At 31.7% G+C, this 15000-nt stretch overlaps 2 protein-coding genes across 3 annotated transcripts in view; both read right to left on the bottom strand.

Moving 5' to 3' along the window:
* Nucleotides 1–7750: 7750 nt before the first annotated feature.
* On the bottom strand, nt 7751–8377 carry LOC137632858 (aggrecan core protein-like). Its single transcript, XM_068364955.1, has one exon. The coding sequence runs from the start codon at nt 8375–8377 to the stop codon at nt 7751–7753; it is 627 nt and encodes a 208-aa protein (XP_068221056.1).
* LOC137632731 (protein amalgam-like) overlaps nt 8297–15000 on the bottom strand; it is a 35857-nt gene continuing 29153 nt past the window's right edge. Inside the window, exons 2-7 of one of the 2 annotated variants that reach the window (XM_068364803.1) lie at nt 14929–15000; nt 12946–13131; nt 10571–10808; nt 9637–9789; nt 9155–9457; nt 8297–8706 (exon numbers count right to left, since the gene is read on the bottom strand). The exon at nt 14929–15000 is cut by the window's right edge and continues 32 nt beyond it. In XM_068364803.1, coding sequence (XP_068220904.1) covers nt 8480–8706; nt 9155–9457; nt 9637–9789; nt 10571–10808; nt 12946–13131; nt 14929–15000 — 1179 coding nt within the window. In that variant the 3' untranslated portion in view covers nt 8297–8479. The remainder of the gene's footprint in view (nt 8707–9154; nt 9458–9636; nt 9790–10570; nt 10809–12945; nt 13132–14928) is intronic. The other variant, XM_068364804.1, reaches the window with a different exon arrangement.

The raw sequence follows: 15000 nt of genomic DNA, 5'->3' as shown, positions 1-15000 counted from the left end.
ATTATCTAACATTTTTCCGAAGGGCGTGGACGCGGGGTATTCATTATTCAAGGTCGCTATGACCCCACCTTGCCCAATGTTTCAAGGTCGCCTTGACCCTCCCGGCGCTTTCTCGGCCTCCCAGTGCTGGAGTCACTTTACCCTTTCAACTCTGGAAGCTCTCTTTATATTTAAACCCTTCCCGTGGACGTAATAGATTTACTTAACATCTCTCTCTCTCTCTCTCTCTCTCTCTCTCTCTCTCTCTCTCTCTCTATATATATATATATATATATATATATATATATATATAGGCCTAAATATATTTGTATGTATGTACTGTATATGTCTACGTCTACATTTATGTATGTATGTATGTATATTCATATGTGTGTACGTATATATATATATATATATATATATATATATATGTATATATATATAGATAGATAGATAGATAGATAGATATAGATATATATATAAGTAGGAGAGAGAGAGAGAGAGAGAGAGAGAGAGAGAGAGAGATTTCGCATATCCATGTACAGTATATAAATAAGACATATATTTCACATATAAAATAAAAAAAAAATAAAAAAAAAAAACAAGAGGGAGAGACATAAGGTAGAATAGTGTGCTCGAGTGGACCCTCAAGTAAGAGAACTCTAACCCAAGATAGTGGAAGACCATGGGGCAGAGGCTATGGCACTACCCAAGACCAGAGAACAATGGTTTGATTTTGGAGTGTCCTTCTCCTAGAAGAGCTGCTTACCATGGCTAAAGAGTCTTTCCTACCCTTACCAAGAGGAAAGTAGCCACTGAACAATTATATTAGTCAGTTTTTCATTATTATCATCACTCAGGCGCACTATTTTATCTGTTTCCTTATTTCCTTTCCTCGCTGGATTATTTTCCCTTTTGGAGCCCTTGTGCTTATAGTATCCTGCTTGAACAGCTAAGGTTGTAGCTTATATGATAAAAATAATATTAATAATGATAATGATAATAATAATAATAATAATGTGTGTTTGTTTTGTATATATTTACTTCAGACTATCTCTTAACAAATTCGTGAATCCATAATCTAATATTACTTTATACCCCCATCTTGTGTCCTTATATTGACCAACCTTTTATTGTCTTTGGGTTCTTGAAATTCATACACTCACATCTTTTGCGAGTAAATTTCAAATCTGAAATTCCTGTATCCACATTTCTGCACATTTTCATGGTTGAAATTGAGATACTGGTAGAGAGTTACTGGGTCCTTTGACTGGCCAGACAGTACTACAATTGATCCTTCTCTCTGGTTACGGTTCTTTTTTTCCACCACTAAAGAGTTACTGAGTCCTTTGACTGGCCAGACAGTACTACATTGGATCCTTCTCTCTGGTTACGGTACATTTTTCCCCTTTGCCTACAGACACACCAAATAGTCTGGCCTATTTAAACATTCTCCTCTGTCCTCATACACCTGACAACACTGAGATTACTAAACAATTCTTTTTCACCCAAGGGGTTACTGCTCTGTAATTATTCAGTGGCTACTTTCCTCTTGGTAAGGGTAGAAGAGACTCTTTAGCTTTGGTAAGCAGTTCTTCTAGGAGAAGGATACTCCAAAATCAAACCATTGTTCTCTAGTCTTGGATAGTGTCATAGTCTCTGTACCATGGTCTTCCCTTGTCTTTGGATAAAGTTCTCTTGGTTGAGGGTACACTCGGTCACTATTGTATCTTATTTCTCTTCCTCTTGTTTTGTTGAAGTTGTTTTAGTTTATATAGGAGATATTTATTTTAATGTTACTGTTCTTAAAATATTTTATTTTCCTTGTTTCCTTTCCTTACTGGGCTATTTTCCCTGTTGGAGCCCCTTGGGCTTATAGCATCCTGCTTTTTCTACTAGAGTTGTAGCTTTTAATGATGATGATAATGATAATAATAATAATAATAATAATAATAATAATAATAATAATAATACTCTTCTATTAAACGCATTGATTTTAATATTAAAATGGCCATCAAGATTGGAATTCATACACCTGCTTCTTCCATACAGTAATTTCATTATTCAAATTCATACACCCATATGTTAAATACATTCATTTTGTGATTAAAATTCCTGTAACGTAGTAATCACAATAATTTCATGATTTGTATTGATATACTTGTAGTAATCACATTAATTTTAAAATTTGAATTCATATGCCTATATGATAATCACATTAGTTTAAAGGTGTGAATTATTATACTTATATGATAATGACATTATATTTCAAGTTTTGAATTAATATACCCATATGATAATGACATTATATATCAAGTTTTGAATTTATATACCTATATGATAATGACATTATATTTCAAGTTTTGAATTCATATACCCATATGATAATCACATTATATTTCAAGTTTTGAATTCATATACCCATATGATAATCACATTATATTTCAAGTTTTGAATTCATATACCCATATGATAATCACATTATATTTCAAGTTTTGAATTCGTATACCTATATGATAATGACATTATATTTCAAGTTTTGAATTTGTATACCCATATGATAATGACATTATATTTCAAGTTTTGAATTTGTATACCCATATGATAATGACATTATATTTCAAGTTTTGAATTTGTATACCTACATGATAATGACATTATATTTCAAGTTTTGAATTTATATACCCATATGATGATCACATTATATTTCAAGTTTTGAATTCATATACCCATATAATAATGACATTATATTTCAAGTTTTGAATTTGTATACCTATATGATAATGACATTATATTTCAAGTTTTGAATTTGTATACCTATATGATAATCACATTATATTTCAAGTTTTGAATTAATATACCCATATGATAATGACATTATATATCAAGTTTTGAATTTATATACCTATATGATAATGACATTATATTTCAAGTTTTGAATTCATATACCCATATGATAATAACATTATATTTCAAGTTTTGAATTCATATACCCATATGATAATCACATTATATTTCAAGTTTTGAATTCATATACCCATATGATAATCACATTATATTTCAAGTTTTGAATTCATATACCCATATGATAATCACATTATATTTCAAGTTTTGAATTCGTATACCTATATGATAATGACATTATATTTCAAGTTTTGAATTTGTATACCCATATGATAATGACATTATATTTCAAGTTTTGAATTTGTATACCCATATAATAATGACATTATATTTCAAGTTTTGAATTCATATACCCATATGATAATGACATTATATTTCAAGTTTTGAATTAATATACCCATATGATAATAACATTATATTTCAAGTTTTGAATTTGTATACCTATATGATAATGACATTATATTTCAAGTTTTGAATTCGTATACCTATATGATAATGACATTATATTTCAAGTTTTGAATTTGTATACCCATATGATAATGACATTATATTTCAAGTTTTGAATTTGTATACCCATATGATAATGACATTATATTTCAAGTTTTGAATTTGTATACCTACATGATAATGACATTATATTTCAAGTTTTGAATTTATATACCCATATGATGATCACATTATATTTCAAGTTTTGAATTCATATACCCATATAATAATGACATTATATTTCAAGTTTTGAATTTGTATACCTATATGATAATGACATTATATTTCAAGTTTTGAATTCGTATACCCATATAATAATGACATTATATTTCAAGTTTTGAATTCGTATACCTATATGATAATGACATTATATTTCAAGTTTTGAATTCGTATACCCATATAATAATGACATTATATTTCAAGTTTTGAATTTGTATACCTATATGATAATCACATTATATTTCAAGTTTTGAATTCGTATACCTATATGATAATCACATTATATTTCAAGTTTTGAATTCATATACCCATATGATAATGACATTATATTTCAAGTTTTGAATTCGTATACCTATATGATAATGACATTATATTTCAAGTTTTGAATTTGTATACCTATATGATAATGACATTATATTTCAAGTTTTGAATTTGTATACCTATATGATAATGACATTATATTTCAAGTTTTGAATTCATATACCTATATGATAATCACATTATATTTCAAGTTTTGAATTCATATACCCATATGATAATGACATTATATTTCAAGTTTTGAATTTGTATACCCATATGATAATGACATTATATTGCAAGTTTTGAATTCGTATACCTATATGATAATGACATTATATTTCTAGTTTTGAATTCATATACCCATATGATAATCACATTATATTTCAAGTTTTGAATTTGTATACCTATATGATAATGACATTATATTTCAAGTTTTGAATTCATATACCCATATAATAATGACATTATATTTCAAGTTTTGAATTCATATACCCATATGATAATGACATTATATTTCAAGTTTTGAATTAATATACCCATATGATAATGACATTATATTTCAAGTTTTGAATTCATATACCTATATGATAATCACATTATATTTCAAGTTTTGAATTCATATACCCATATGATAATGACATTATATTTCAAGTTTTGAATTTGTATACCCATATGATAATGACATTATATTGCAAGTTTTGAATTCGTATACCCATATGATAATGACATTATATTTCAAGTTTTGAATTTGTATACCCATATGATAATGACATTATATTGCAAGTTTTGAATTCGTATACCCATATGATAATGACATTATATTTCAAGTTTTGAATTCGTATACCTATATGATAATGACATTATATTTCAAGTTTTGAATTCGTATACCCATATGATAATGACATTATATTTCAAGTTTTGAATTTGTATACCCATATGATAATGACATTATATTTCAAGTTTTGAATTCGTATACCTATATGATAATGACATTATATTTCAAGTTTTGAATTCGTATACCTATATGATAATGACATTATATTTCAAGTTTTGAATTCGTATACCTATATGATAATGACATTATATTTCAAGTTTTGAATTCATATACCCATATGATAATCACATTATATTTCAAGTTTTGAATTTGTATACCTATATGATAATGACATTATATTTCAAGTTTTGAATTCATATACCTATATGATAATCACATTATATTTCAAGTTTTGAATTCATATACCCATATGATAATGACATTATATTTCAAGTTTTGAATTTGTATACCCATATGATAATGACATTATATTTCAAGTTTTGAATTCGTATACCTATATGATAATGACATTATATTTCAAGTTTTGAATTCGTATACCTATATGATAATGACATTATATTTCAAGTTTTGAATTCGTATACCTATATGATAATGACATTATATTTCAAGTTTTGAATTCATATACCCATATGATAATCACATTATATTTCAAGTTTTGAATTCGTATACCCATATGATAATGACATTATATTTCAAGTTTTGAATTTGTATACCTATATGATAATGACATTATATTTCTAGTTTTGAATTCATATACCCATATGATAATCACATTATATTTCAAGTTTTGAATTTGTATACCTATATGATAATGACATTATATATCAAGTTTTGAATTCATATACCCATATAATAATGACATTATATTTCAAGTTTTGAATTCATATACCCATATGATAATGACATTATATTTCAAGTTTTGAATTAATATACCCATATGATAATGACATTATATTTCAAGTTTTGAATTAATATACCCATATGATAATAACATTATATTTCAAGTTTTGAATTCATATACCCATATGATAATCACATTATATTTCAAGTTTTGAATTCATATACCCATATGATAATGACATTATATTTCAAGTTTTGAATTTGTATACCCATATGATAATGACATTATATTGCAAGTTTTGAATTCGTATACCCATATGATAATGACATTATATTTCAAGTTTTGAATTCGTATACCTATATGATAATGACATTATATTTCAAGTTTTGAATTCGTATACCTATATGATAATCACATTATATTTCAAGTTTTGAATTCATATACCCATATGATAATGACATTATATTTCAAGTTTTGAATTCGTATACCTATATGATAATGACATTATATTTCAAGTTTTGAATTTGTATACCTATATGATAATGACATTATATTTCAAGTTTTGAATTTGTATACCTATATGATAATGACATTATATTTCAAGTTTTGAATTCATATACCTATATGATAATCACATTATATTTCAAGTTTTGAATTCATATACCCATATGATAATGACATTATATTTCAAGTTTTGAATTTGTATACCTATATGATGATGACATTATATTTCTAGTTTTGAATTCATATACCCATATGATAATCACATTATATTTCAAGTTTTGAATTTGTATACCTATATGATAATGACATTATATTTCAAGTTTTGAATTTGTATACCTATATGATAATGACATTATATTTCAAGTTTTGAATTTGTATACCCATATAATAATGACATTATATTTCAAGTTTTGAATTTGTATACCTATATGATAATGACATTATATTTCAAGTTTTGAATTTGTATACCTATATGATAATGACATTATATTTCAAGTTTTGAATTCATGGTTTTATGATAATGACATTAATTTTAAAATTTGAATTTATATACCACTATGATAATCCCATCAATTTCAAGTTTTGAATTCAAATGTCTGTATGATAATTACATTAATTTTAAAATTTGAATTGATATACCTCTATGATAATCCCATCAATTTCAAGTTTTGAATTCAAATGTCTGTATGATAATGACATTAATTCTAAAATTTGAATTGATATACCTCTATGATAATCCCATCAATTTCAAGTTTTGAATTCAAATGTCTGTATGATAATGACATTAATTTTAAAATTTGAATTGATATACCTCTATGATAATCCCATCAATTTCAAGTTTTGAATTCAAATGTCTGTATGATAATCCCATTAATTTTAAGATTTGAATTGATATACCTCTATGATAATCCTATCAATTTCAAGCTTTGAATTCAAATGTCTGTATGATAATCACATTAATTTTAAGATTTGAAGTCACATATCAAAATATTGATCACATTAATTTTGTGATTGAATAGTATACTGTATAATCACATGTTAAACACATTACCATAGTTCATATTTCATAAGTATTATTCTGTCGTAAACACAAAATAAACAATAAAACGGGATTTCTAGTATTTACTGTAATCATGTTTACAAATAAAAGTGTATGCAATACAGCTAGCTGTTTACGCAAGCAGAAAAAAATACTTAACTAATAAAGATTTGCTTCAATGTAATGCAATAAAGCTATTTTTTCACGATCATCTTTGGTAACTTAAGAAGCATGATATATATAATGACATTTCTTTATGATTCTAGTAAGTAAACTGTTTTTTAAATTGTTTTTATTTTTTCACTCACTGACACTGGTTCATTAGGTTGATGTACCAGAAAACACTTCTTTGCATAAATATGTCCAGATTGATAGAAAAAATTACGATAATTCGCTTCGGAAACAGCGTTTGTTTTATATATATATATATATATATATATATATGTTTTTATATAATATGTGTATATAAAACATTATTTTTTCTTCAATGTGAAATGGCTGTCACTATAATTACGCTTAATGTCACTTTAGCGTTCGCCTGTTATCATATCAAATATCACTACAATGTTCCGATATATGTAGTCTGTAGGCCGTCAAGATTCCCAATCGCCACACTATAAAATAATCAACATAGTCCGTGGCATTATATGTAAGTTTGAAGCTTCCCAGCATCAAAGTGACTCTTTGCCGGTCCGTACACATTTTCGGTAGCCGTCCCGGTCTCCGGCAGTTTTTGAGTAGCCGTCCTGACTTCCGGCAGTGTTTGAGTAGCCGTCCCTACTTTTGGCAGTGCTCGAGTAGCCGTCCTCACTTCTGGCAGTGTTTGAGTAGCCATCCTGACTTCCGTCAGTGTTTGAGTAGCCGTCTCTTCTTCCGGCAATGCTTGAGTAGCCGTCCTGACTTCCGGCAGTGTTTGAGTAGCCGTCTCTTCTTCCGGCAATGCTTGAGTAGCCGTCCTGACTTCCGGCAGTGTTTGAGTAGCCGTCTCTTCTTCCGGCAATGCTTGAGTAGCCGTCCTGACTTCCGGCAGTGTTTGAGTAGCCGTCCTGACTTCCAGCACTGTTTGAGTAGCCATTCTGACTTCCGGCAGTGTTTGAATAGCCATCTCTACTTTCGGCAGTGTTTGAGTAGCCGCCTCTACTTCCGGCAATGCTTGAGTATCCGTCCTGACGTCCGGCAGTGTTTGAGTAGCCGTCCTGACGTCCGGCAGTGTTTGAGTAGCCGTCCTGACGTCCGGCAGTGTTTGAGTAGCCGTCTCAACTTCTGGCATTGTTTGCCTGGGCGATTTAGGCACTCTATTTCGGATGATATTCAAATACTGGACAGAAACAGCTGACAGCGACCCCCAGATCCTCCACCCCGTCGACAGCCGTCAGTGGAAATGCATGAGGAGACCAAAGAAGCGCAGAAAGGCTAGCATGTTGTAATAGGCGCCTCTCGCCTGCGGGGGATCCTTACGTCGGGGAGGATAGACCGAGTTCTCACGACCTCTTTTGGGGTTGATGTCAGCGCCGATCATTGCTGGCACCATCTGGCGTCCTCTCGACACATCGTTCGGATGCCGGACGTCTGTGTCCTTGATGATAGTTTTGTCTGCTTCTGCAATAAAGAGAGCTGCCGTCATTTTGTATCAAGTATTTTATTTATTTATCTATTTACTTTATTAAGTAAAGATGTGGAAGTGCAAAAAAGGGTGGAGCTTAAGCAAGAAGAAAGCAATACTGAAAAACGAAAAATGTGGAGCTTAACCATAAAGAACGATAGTACTATCTTCGAACGGAAGGAAGCTTATAAATCTAGGGAAAACGAAAGTAGAAAGAAGATCCCAAAGCCATATAAAGGTAAAAAAAATTATTTCAAAACATCAAAGAGCATTTAACCCTTTTCCCATGACTTCAATGCTCGTGATTTAAGATTCATAAATAGAAAATACAATAAAATCCTAATTTGGGTTCTATTTGCGTAGGTTGATGATAATTTGTCATTATAATAAAAGTAATACTGTTCTTATCATCAAATGAATATGCACATTTATAAAAGAGCATACCCATAATATGCAGAATATAAGTATCGACTTCCTTTGTCCCGATTTCCCTGTTGACCGCGACGCACGTCAGCATCATGACCCCACTGGTTACCGTGGGTACCGTGAATGACAGCTTGCTGAGTGTGTTGTAGCCCGTGGTGCTGCTTTTCCTGACCGTGGCTATGACGGCGTGACGCGGCTTGCCCTCGATCATCCAGGAGATCTCGGCGGCGGGGTTCGAATCCTTCGCCTTGCACAGGAAAGTGACGTCCTCCCCGACGCGCGCCTTCTTTGGCCCCGACACCGAGATGAGGGAGGGAGGGTCTGTGGCCGGAAAAGGAGGTTTGTATGTGTATATATATATATATATATATATATATATATATATATATATATATATATATATAATATTTCACAGAATACCTTAGAGCTTATATCACTCAGACAATACATAGATAAACATTACTTCTAAACATACTTTCCTTAGGGAAGAGAATACTCACAGACAACCTCAACGACGATCGTTTCCCTGTCTACAGGTTCCACCGAATTATTAGCGGTGCACGTGTATGACCCTGCATCCCTTCGAGAGATCCTGGTGAGCCGCAGGGTCTCTCCTTCGTAGGACGTCAAGGAATGGGACTCCCACCGAGAATCTTATAATGGAAAAATATGAAATGATTTAGGTTGATGGGGTTGATGAGGTTGGATGATGGGGAACGTGAGCTATTATGAGGCCGTAAGAAGAGTGATATAAGATTAACAGGGAAATATATAGTATCTACAATTTAATTATTAATAAATATATACGTATATATATATATATATATATATATATATATATATATATATATATATATATATATATATATATATGTAAATATCAACCACGGTGGCATTTAACATCGAATTCTACCTTTGGGCGTGTATTTCCAGTTGATATACATTCGCAAAGGTAGAATTCGATATTAATTGCTATTGTGGTTAATATTTACATAGATTAAAATCACGAGTGTTAATGATACATATTCATGTATGTGTGTATATATGTATATATATATATATTATATATATATATATATATATATATATATATATATATATATATATAAATATATATATATATATATATATATATATATATATGAATCTATGTATATACAGTATATACAATTTATTGATTTATATATATATATATATATATATATATATATATATATATATATGAATCTATGTATATACAGTGTATACAATGTATTGATTTATATATACATATATATATGTGTGTATATATATATATATATATTTATATATATACATATTTATATATATATATATATATATATATATATATATATATATATATATATATATATATATATATACAGTATATATATGTATATATACATATATATAAAGTATATATGTGTGACTGACCTATGTTTTCCAACTCCCCATCATATTTACTTTGCTTTCCAATGGAAAAAGGTAGAGTATGATTAATCCACTGATGAATAGGCTGGTCGCCCTCCCTCGTCCAGGTCACAGTGGGCTTCGGGTGCCCATCGGCGTAGCAGGTCAGCGTGATGGTTGACCTCTCCCGCACAGTGACGTTGCCCGGGGACACCACTATGTTCGGGGCCTCTGGAACTTCCAGCACTTCCAGGAAGATTCTCTGGGGAATAGGAAGTGAGTCGGGGATGTTACAATCGATTTTGAACAGTTTGTTTACAAATCAAGTTGTTGTTCAACCATCCTTATTGTTATTATTATTATTACTTGCTAAGCTACAACCCTATTTGGAAAAGCAGGATGCTATAAGCCCAAAGGCTCCAATAGGGAAAATAGCCCAGTGAGGAAAGGAAACAAGGGAAAAAAATATTTTAAGAACAGTGACAACATTAAAATAAATATTTCATATATAAACAATAAAACTTTAACAAAGCAAAAGGAAGAGAAATAAGATAGAATAGTGTGCCTAAGTGTACCCTCAAGCAAAAGAACTCTAACTCAAGACAGTGGAAGACCATGGTATAGAGGCTATAGCACTATCCAAGACTAGAGAACAATGATTTGATTTTGCAGTGTCCTCCTCCTAGAAGAGCTACTTACCATAGCTAAAGAGTCTCTTCTACCCTTACCAAGAGGAAAGTAGTTACTGAACAATTACAGGGCAGTAGTTAACCCCTTGGGTGAATAAGAATTGTTTGGTAATCTCAGTGTTGTCAGGTGTATGAGGCAGAGAATATGTAAAGAATAGGCCAGACTATTCAGTGCGTGTATGTGGGCAAAGGGAAAATGAACTGTAACCAGAGAGAAGGATCCATTGTAGTACTGTCTGGCCAGTCAAAAGACCCATAAGACTCTAGCGGTAGTATCTCAACGGGTGGCTGGTGCCCTAGCCAACCTACTACTATATGGAAGTAAAGTGTGAGTTTTTGTGCCGTTCTTGACAGGTTGTATAAATACTCAAGCTTCGTCCAAATAAAATTAGTTCCATTCGACACGTCTCTCAGTCACCTCCTAACGGCTCGCCTGCACATTGATGACCCCGGAGTGACGAGTCGAATGCAACTATCTTTACGTGGACGGAGTTTGAGTATTTATACAACCCGTTCCAGGCAAGAACGGCACAAAAACTCAAATACAATGGTGCAGGAAAATACAGTAATGATCAGGTTATCAGTGATAGGGGAGAACGATAACAACAATATACAAAAATTAAGAAATACAGTTACAGATGGAGAAAGCTGGCCAAAAATATCGACCCCACATAAGAGTGCGAAAAGATGCAGACAAAGAACAAGAAGAAGAAGAAATACAGTTACAGTCTACGAGCTTGTGTGTTACGAGTACGATATAGTTTGTTCAAATCAGTACAAAATGGACATGTTTAAAAGTACTGCTTGCTTATTCTAGGTGGCGTAAGAATAGAATGTTTGAAAAAGGTAGAAATGGTAATGTCAAGAGTGAATATACGATTGAAGGATTCTAAGAGGTAGGGGAGGAAGACCAAGAAAGACTTGAATGGATGCGGTGAAGGACATTTTGGAAGGGAAGACTCATATAGAGGAAATGCGAAAATAAATGACACTGCATAGGGAGTTAGACGCCTTGCTGGTGAGTATTCTTTGTGGGTATAGACAGGCTAAATGCTCTCTCTCTCTCTCTCTCTCTCTCTCTCTCTCTCTCTCTCTCTCTCTCTCTCTCTCTCTCTCTCTCTCTGTGGGTTTTCATGTACATTACATTAACTTTCTCATCATGTGATTTGACTTTGAACCCCCCCTCCTCTCTCTCTCTCTCTCTCTCTCTCTCTCTCTCTCTCTCTCTCCTCTCTCTCTCTCTCTCTCTCTCTCTCTCTCTCTCTCAGCTGGTTTTCATTACATTCACTTTCTCAACACGTGATTTGAATATGAACCTCCTCTCTCTCTCTCTCTCTCTCTCTCTCTCCTCTCTCTCTCTCTCTCTCTCTCTCTCTCTCAGCTGGCTTTCATTACATTCCCTCTCTCAACACGTGATTTGAATATGAACCTTCTCTCTCTCTCTCTCTCTCTCTCTCTCTCTCTCTCTCTCTCTCTCTCTCTCTCACAGCTGGCTTTCATTACATTCACTTTCTCAACATGTGATTAGAATATGAACCTTCTCTCTCTCTCTCTCTCTCTCTCTCTCCTCTCTCTCTCTCTCTCTCTCTCTCTCTCTCTCTCTCAGCTGGTTTTCATTACATTCACTTTCTCAACACGTAATTTAAATATGAACCTTCTCTCTCTCTCTCTCTCTCTCTCTCTCTCTCTCTCTCTCTCTCTCTCTCTCACCTGGGTGGCAATAGGCGTGGTGTTGACCGTACACCTGTAGGGCCCCTGGTCGCCCGCCTGCACGCCTCGAATCCTAAGGACCCAGGTCGTGTTATCCACGAGGTCCACCGAGATCCTAGGATCCTCCACGATGACGTGCGCCTCGATGGCAATTATGTATCCGTTGTCTTCCCGGTCCCATCTCACCTGCGGACGCATGATACGTGAAGTGATGATACATGTGCCACCGAGAGTGAAGATGATTAGATTATTATTGATGAGGTGGGAGAGGTGATACATTCGCTTTGATTCTTTTAATTCGTGGTGTCGTGTAGATGAAGATGGATTGCGTTCTGTTAATTGTGCTTTAAAGTGCTTGAGTGTATGTGCGTGTGTTTGTATTTGTGCGTACACATGCGCAGATTTGCGTAGGTGTGTGGGCAAGGTTGCACTCCCTGCTTACATATGTATGTATGTATGTATGTATGTATGTATGTATATATGTATAATGCATTTATCGGTTAAGGTTAAACTTAATCATGCATTCGTTTTGATGTGCGAGTTTGTTCCAGTTTTCTATATTCAATACGTATGTATTTATATATATATATACATATATGTATATATATGTATAAGTACTGTATATATATATATATATATATATATATATATATATATACAGTATATATATTATATATATATATATACAGTATACTGTATATATAGAATATTTATTTATATGTTTCTATACATGTTTATATATCTACATTCATATACAGTATATACTGTGTATACATATTTATGATTTATGTACTGTGTACATTATGTATGTGTATATATATATATATATATATATATATATATATATATATATATATATACTATATATATATATATATATATATATATATTATATATATATATATATATATATATATATATATATATATATATATACATACACAGTACATCTTACGGAAACGTACACCCAATTAGTAAATAAATTTATATACAAGCTCTACACGAGGACTCTAATTCTCTGATAATCACTTAACAACCCTCTCCCCCTGGTAAAGAGGCCTTGCTGGCATAAGGCCAACTCATCCTAACATATGGTAACTTTTCCATTGAATACAGAGTCATTATAATAGTTTCTTTTATTCCTGACCTCTCTGTTATTATTATTATTATTATTATTATTATTATTATTATTATTATTATTATTATTATTATTATTATTATTTGGAAAAGCAGGATGCTATATGCCCAGGGGCTCCAACAGGGAAAGGTAGCTCAGTGAGTCAAGGAAATAAAGAAATAAAATAAATTTAGTTCAGATTTTCAGGACATAATTCTTCTAGCCTCCTACGTAAGATATCCTTCTTTGATATCCTTATCCGGGTTCCTGTAGGACTCAGCTATATTAAGGACGACTCGGGATAGCGTTGTGTTTATGTGTGTGTTTATATATATATATATATATATATATATATATATATATATATTATATATATATATATATATATATATATCCTGTAGGACTCTGCTATATTAAGGTCGAATCAGGATAGCGTTGTGTTTATATATATATATATATATATATATATATATATATATATATATATATTATATATATATATATATATTATTTTCCTTACCCTGTCTTGTTCATTATTGCTATTTCTTGCTTGAAATTTTTTTAAATCTTATTATCACTTAATCTGTTTTATTTTTATTTTATATCTCAGGCATTCTTAGCTTACCTCCTATCATTATTATTTCTTTTCTTGCCTAAGTCCATCTATTCTTTTCCTATCCAATCCTATGAAATTCCTTTACAATCCCTTTAAATCGTTTCCTATACTATCCTACCAGTGCGTCTCGTATCCTATTTACTATTCAGGACCGCAAATGCTACTCTCTCCTAACATTCTATTCGTATCCTATGACTTATCCTAATCTTGCCCTATCCTATTCTATCCTTCTCAGGGCAAAGCTACATACCCAATGCCCTTCATTCTCCTGGACATTGCAGGTTAGGTTGACGTCGCCTCCGAAGGGCACTGAGAAGGTTGG

Source organism: Palaemon carinicauda, chromosome 42 (genome assembly GCF_036898095.1).
Source record: "Palaemon carinicauda isolate YSFRI2023 chromosome 42, ASM3689809v2, whole genome shotgun sequence".
Lineage (NCBI taxonomy): Eukaryota > Metazoa > Arthropoda > Malacostraca > Decapoda > Palaemonidae > Palaemon > Palaemon carinicauda.
The sequence above is the reverse complement of the archived record's forward strand: the minus strand, read 5'-3'. Positions and strand labels throughout refer to the sequence as shown.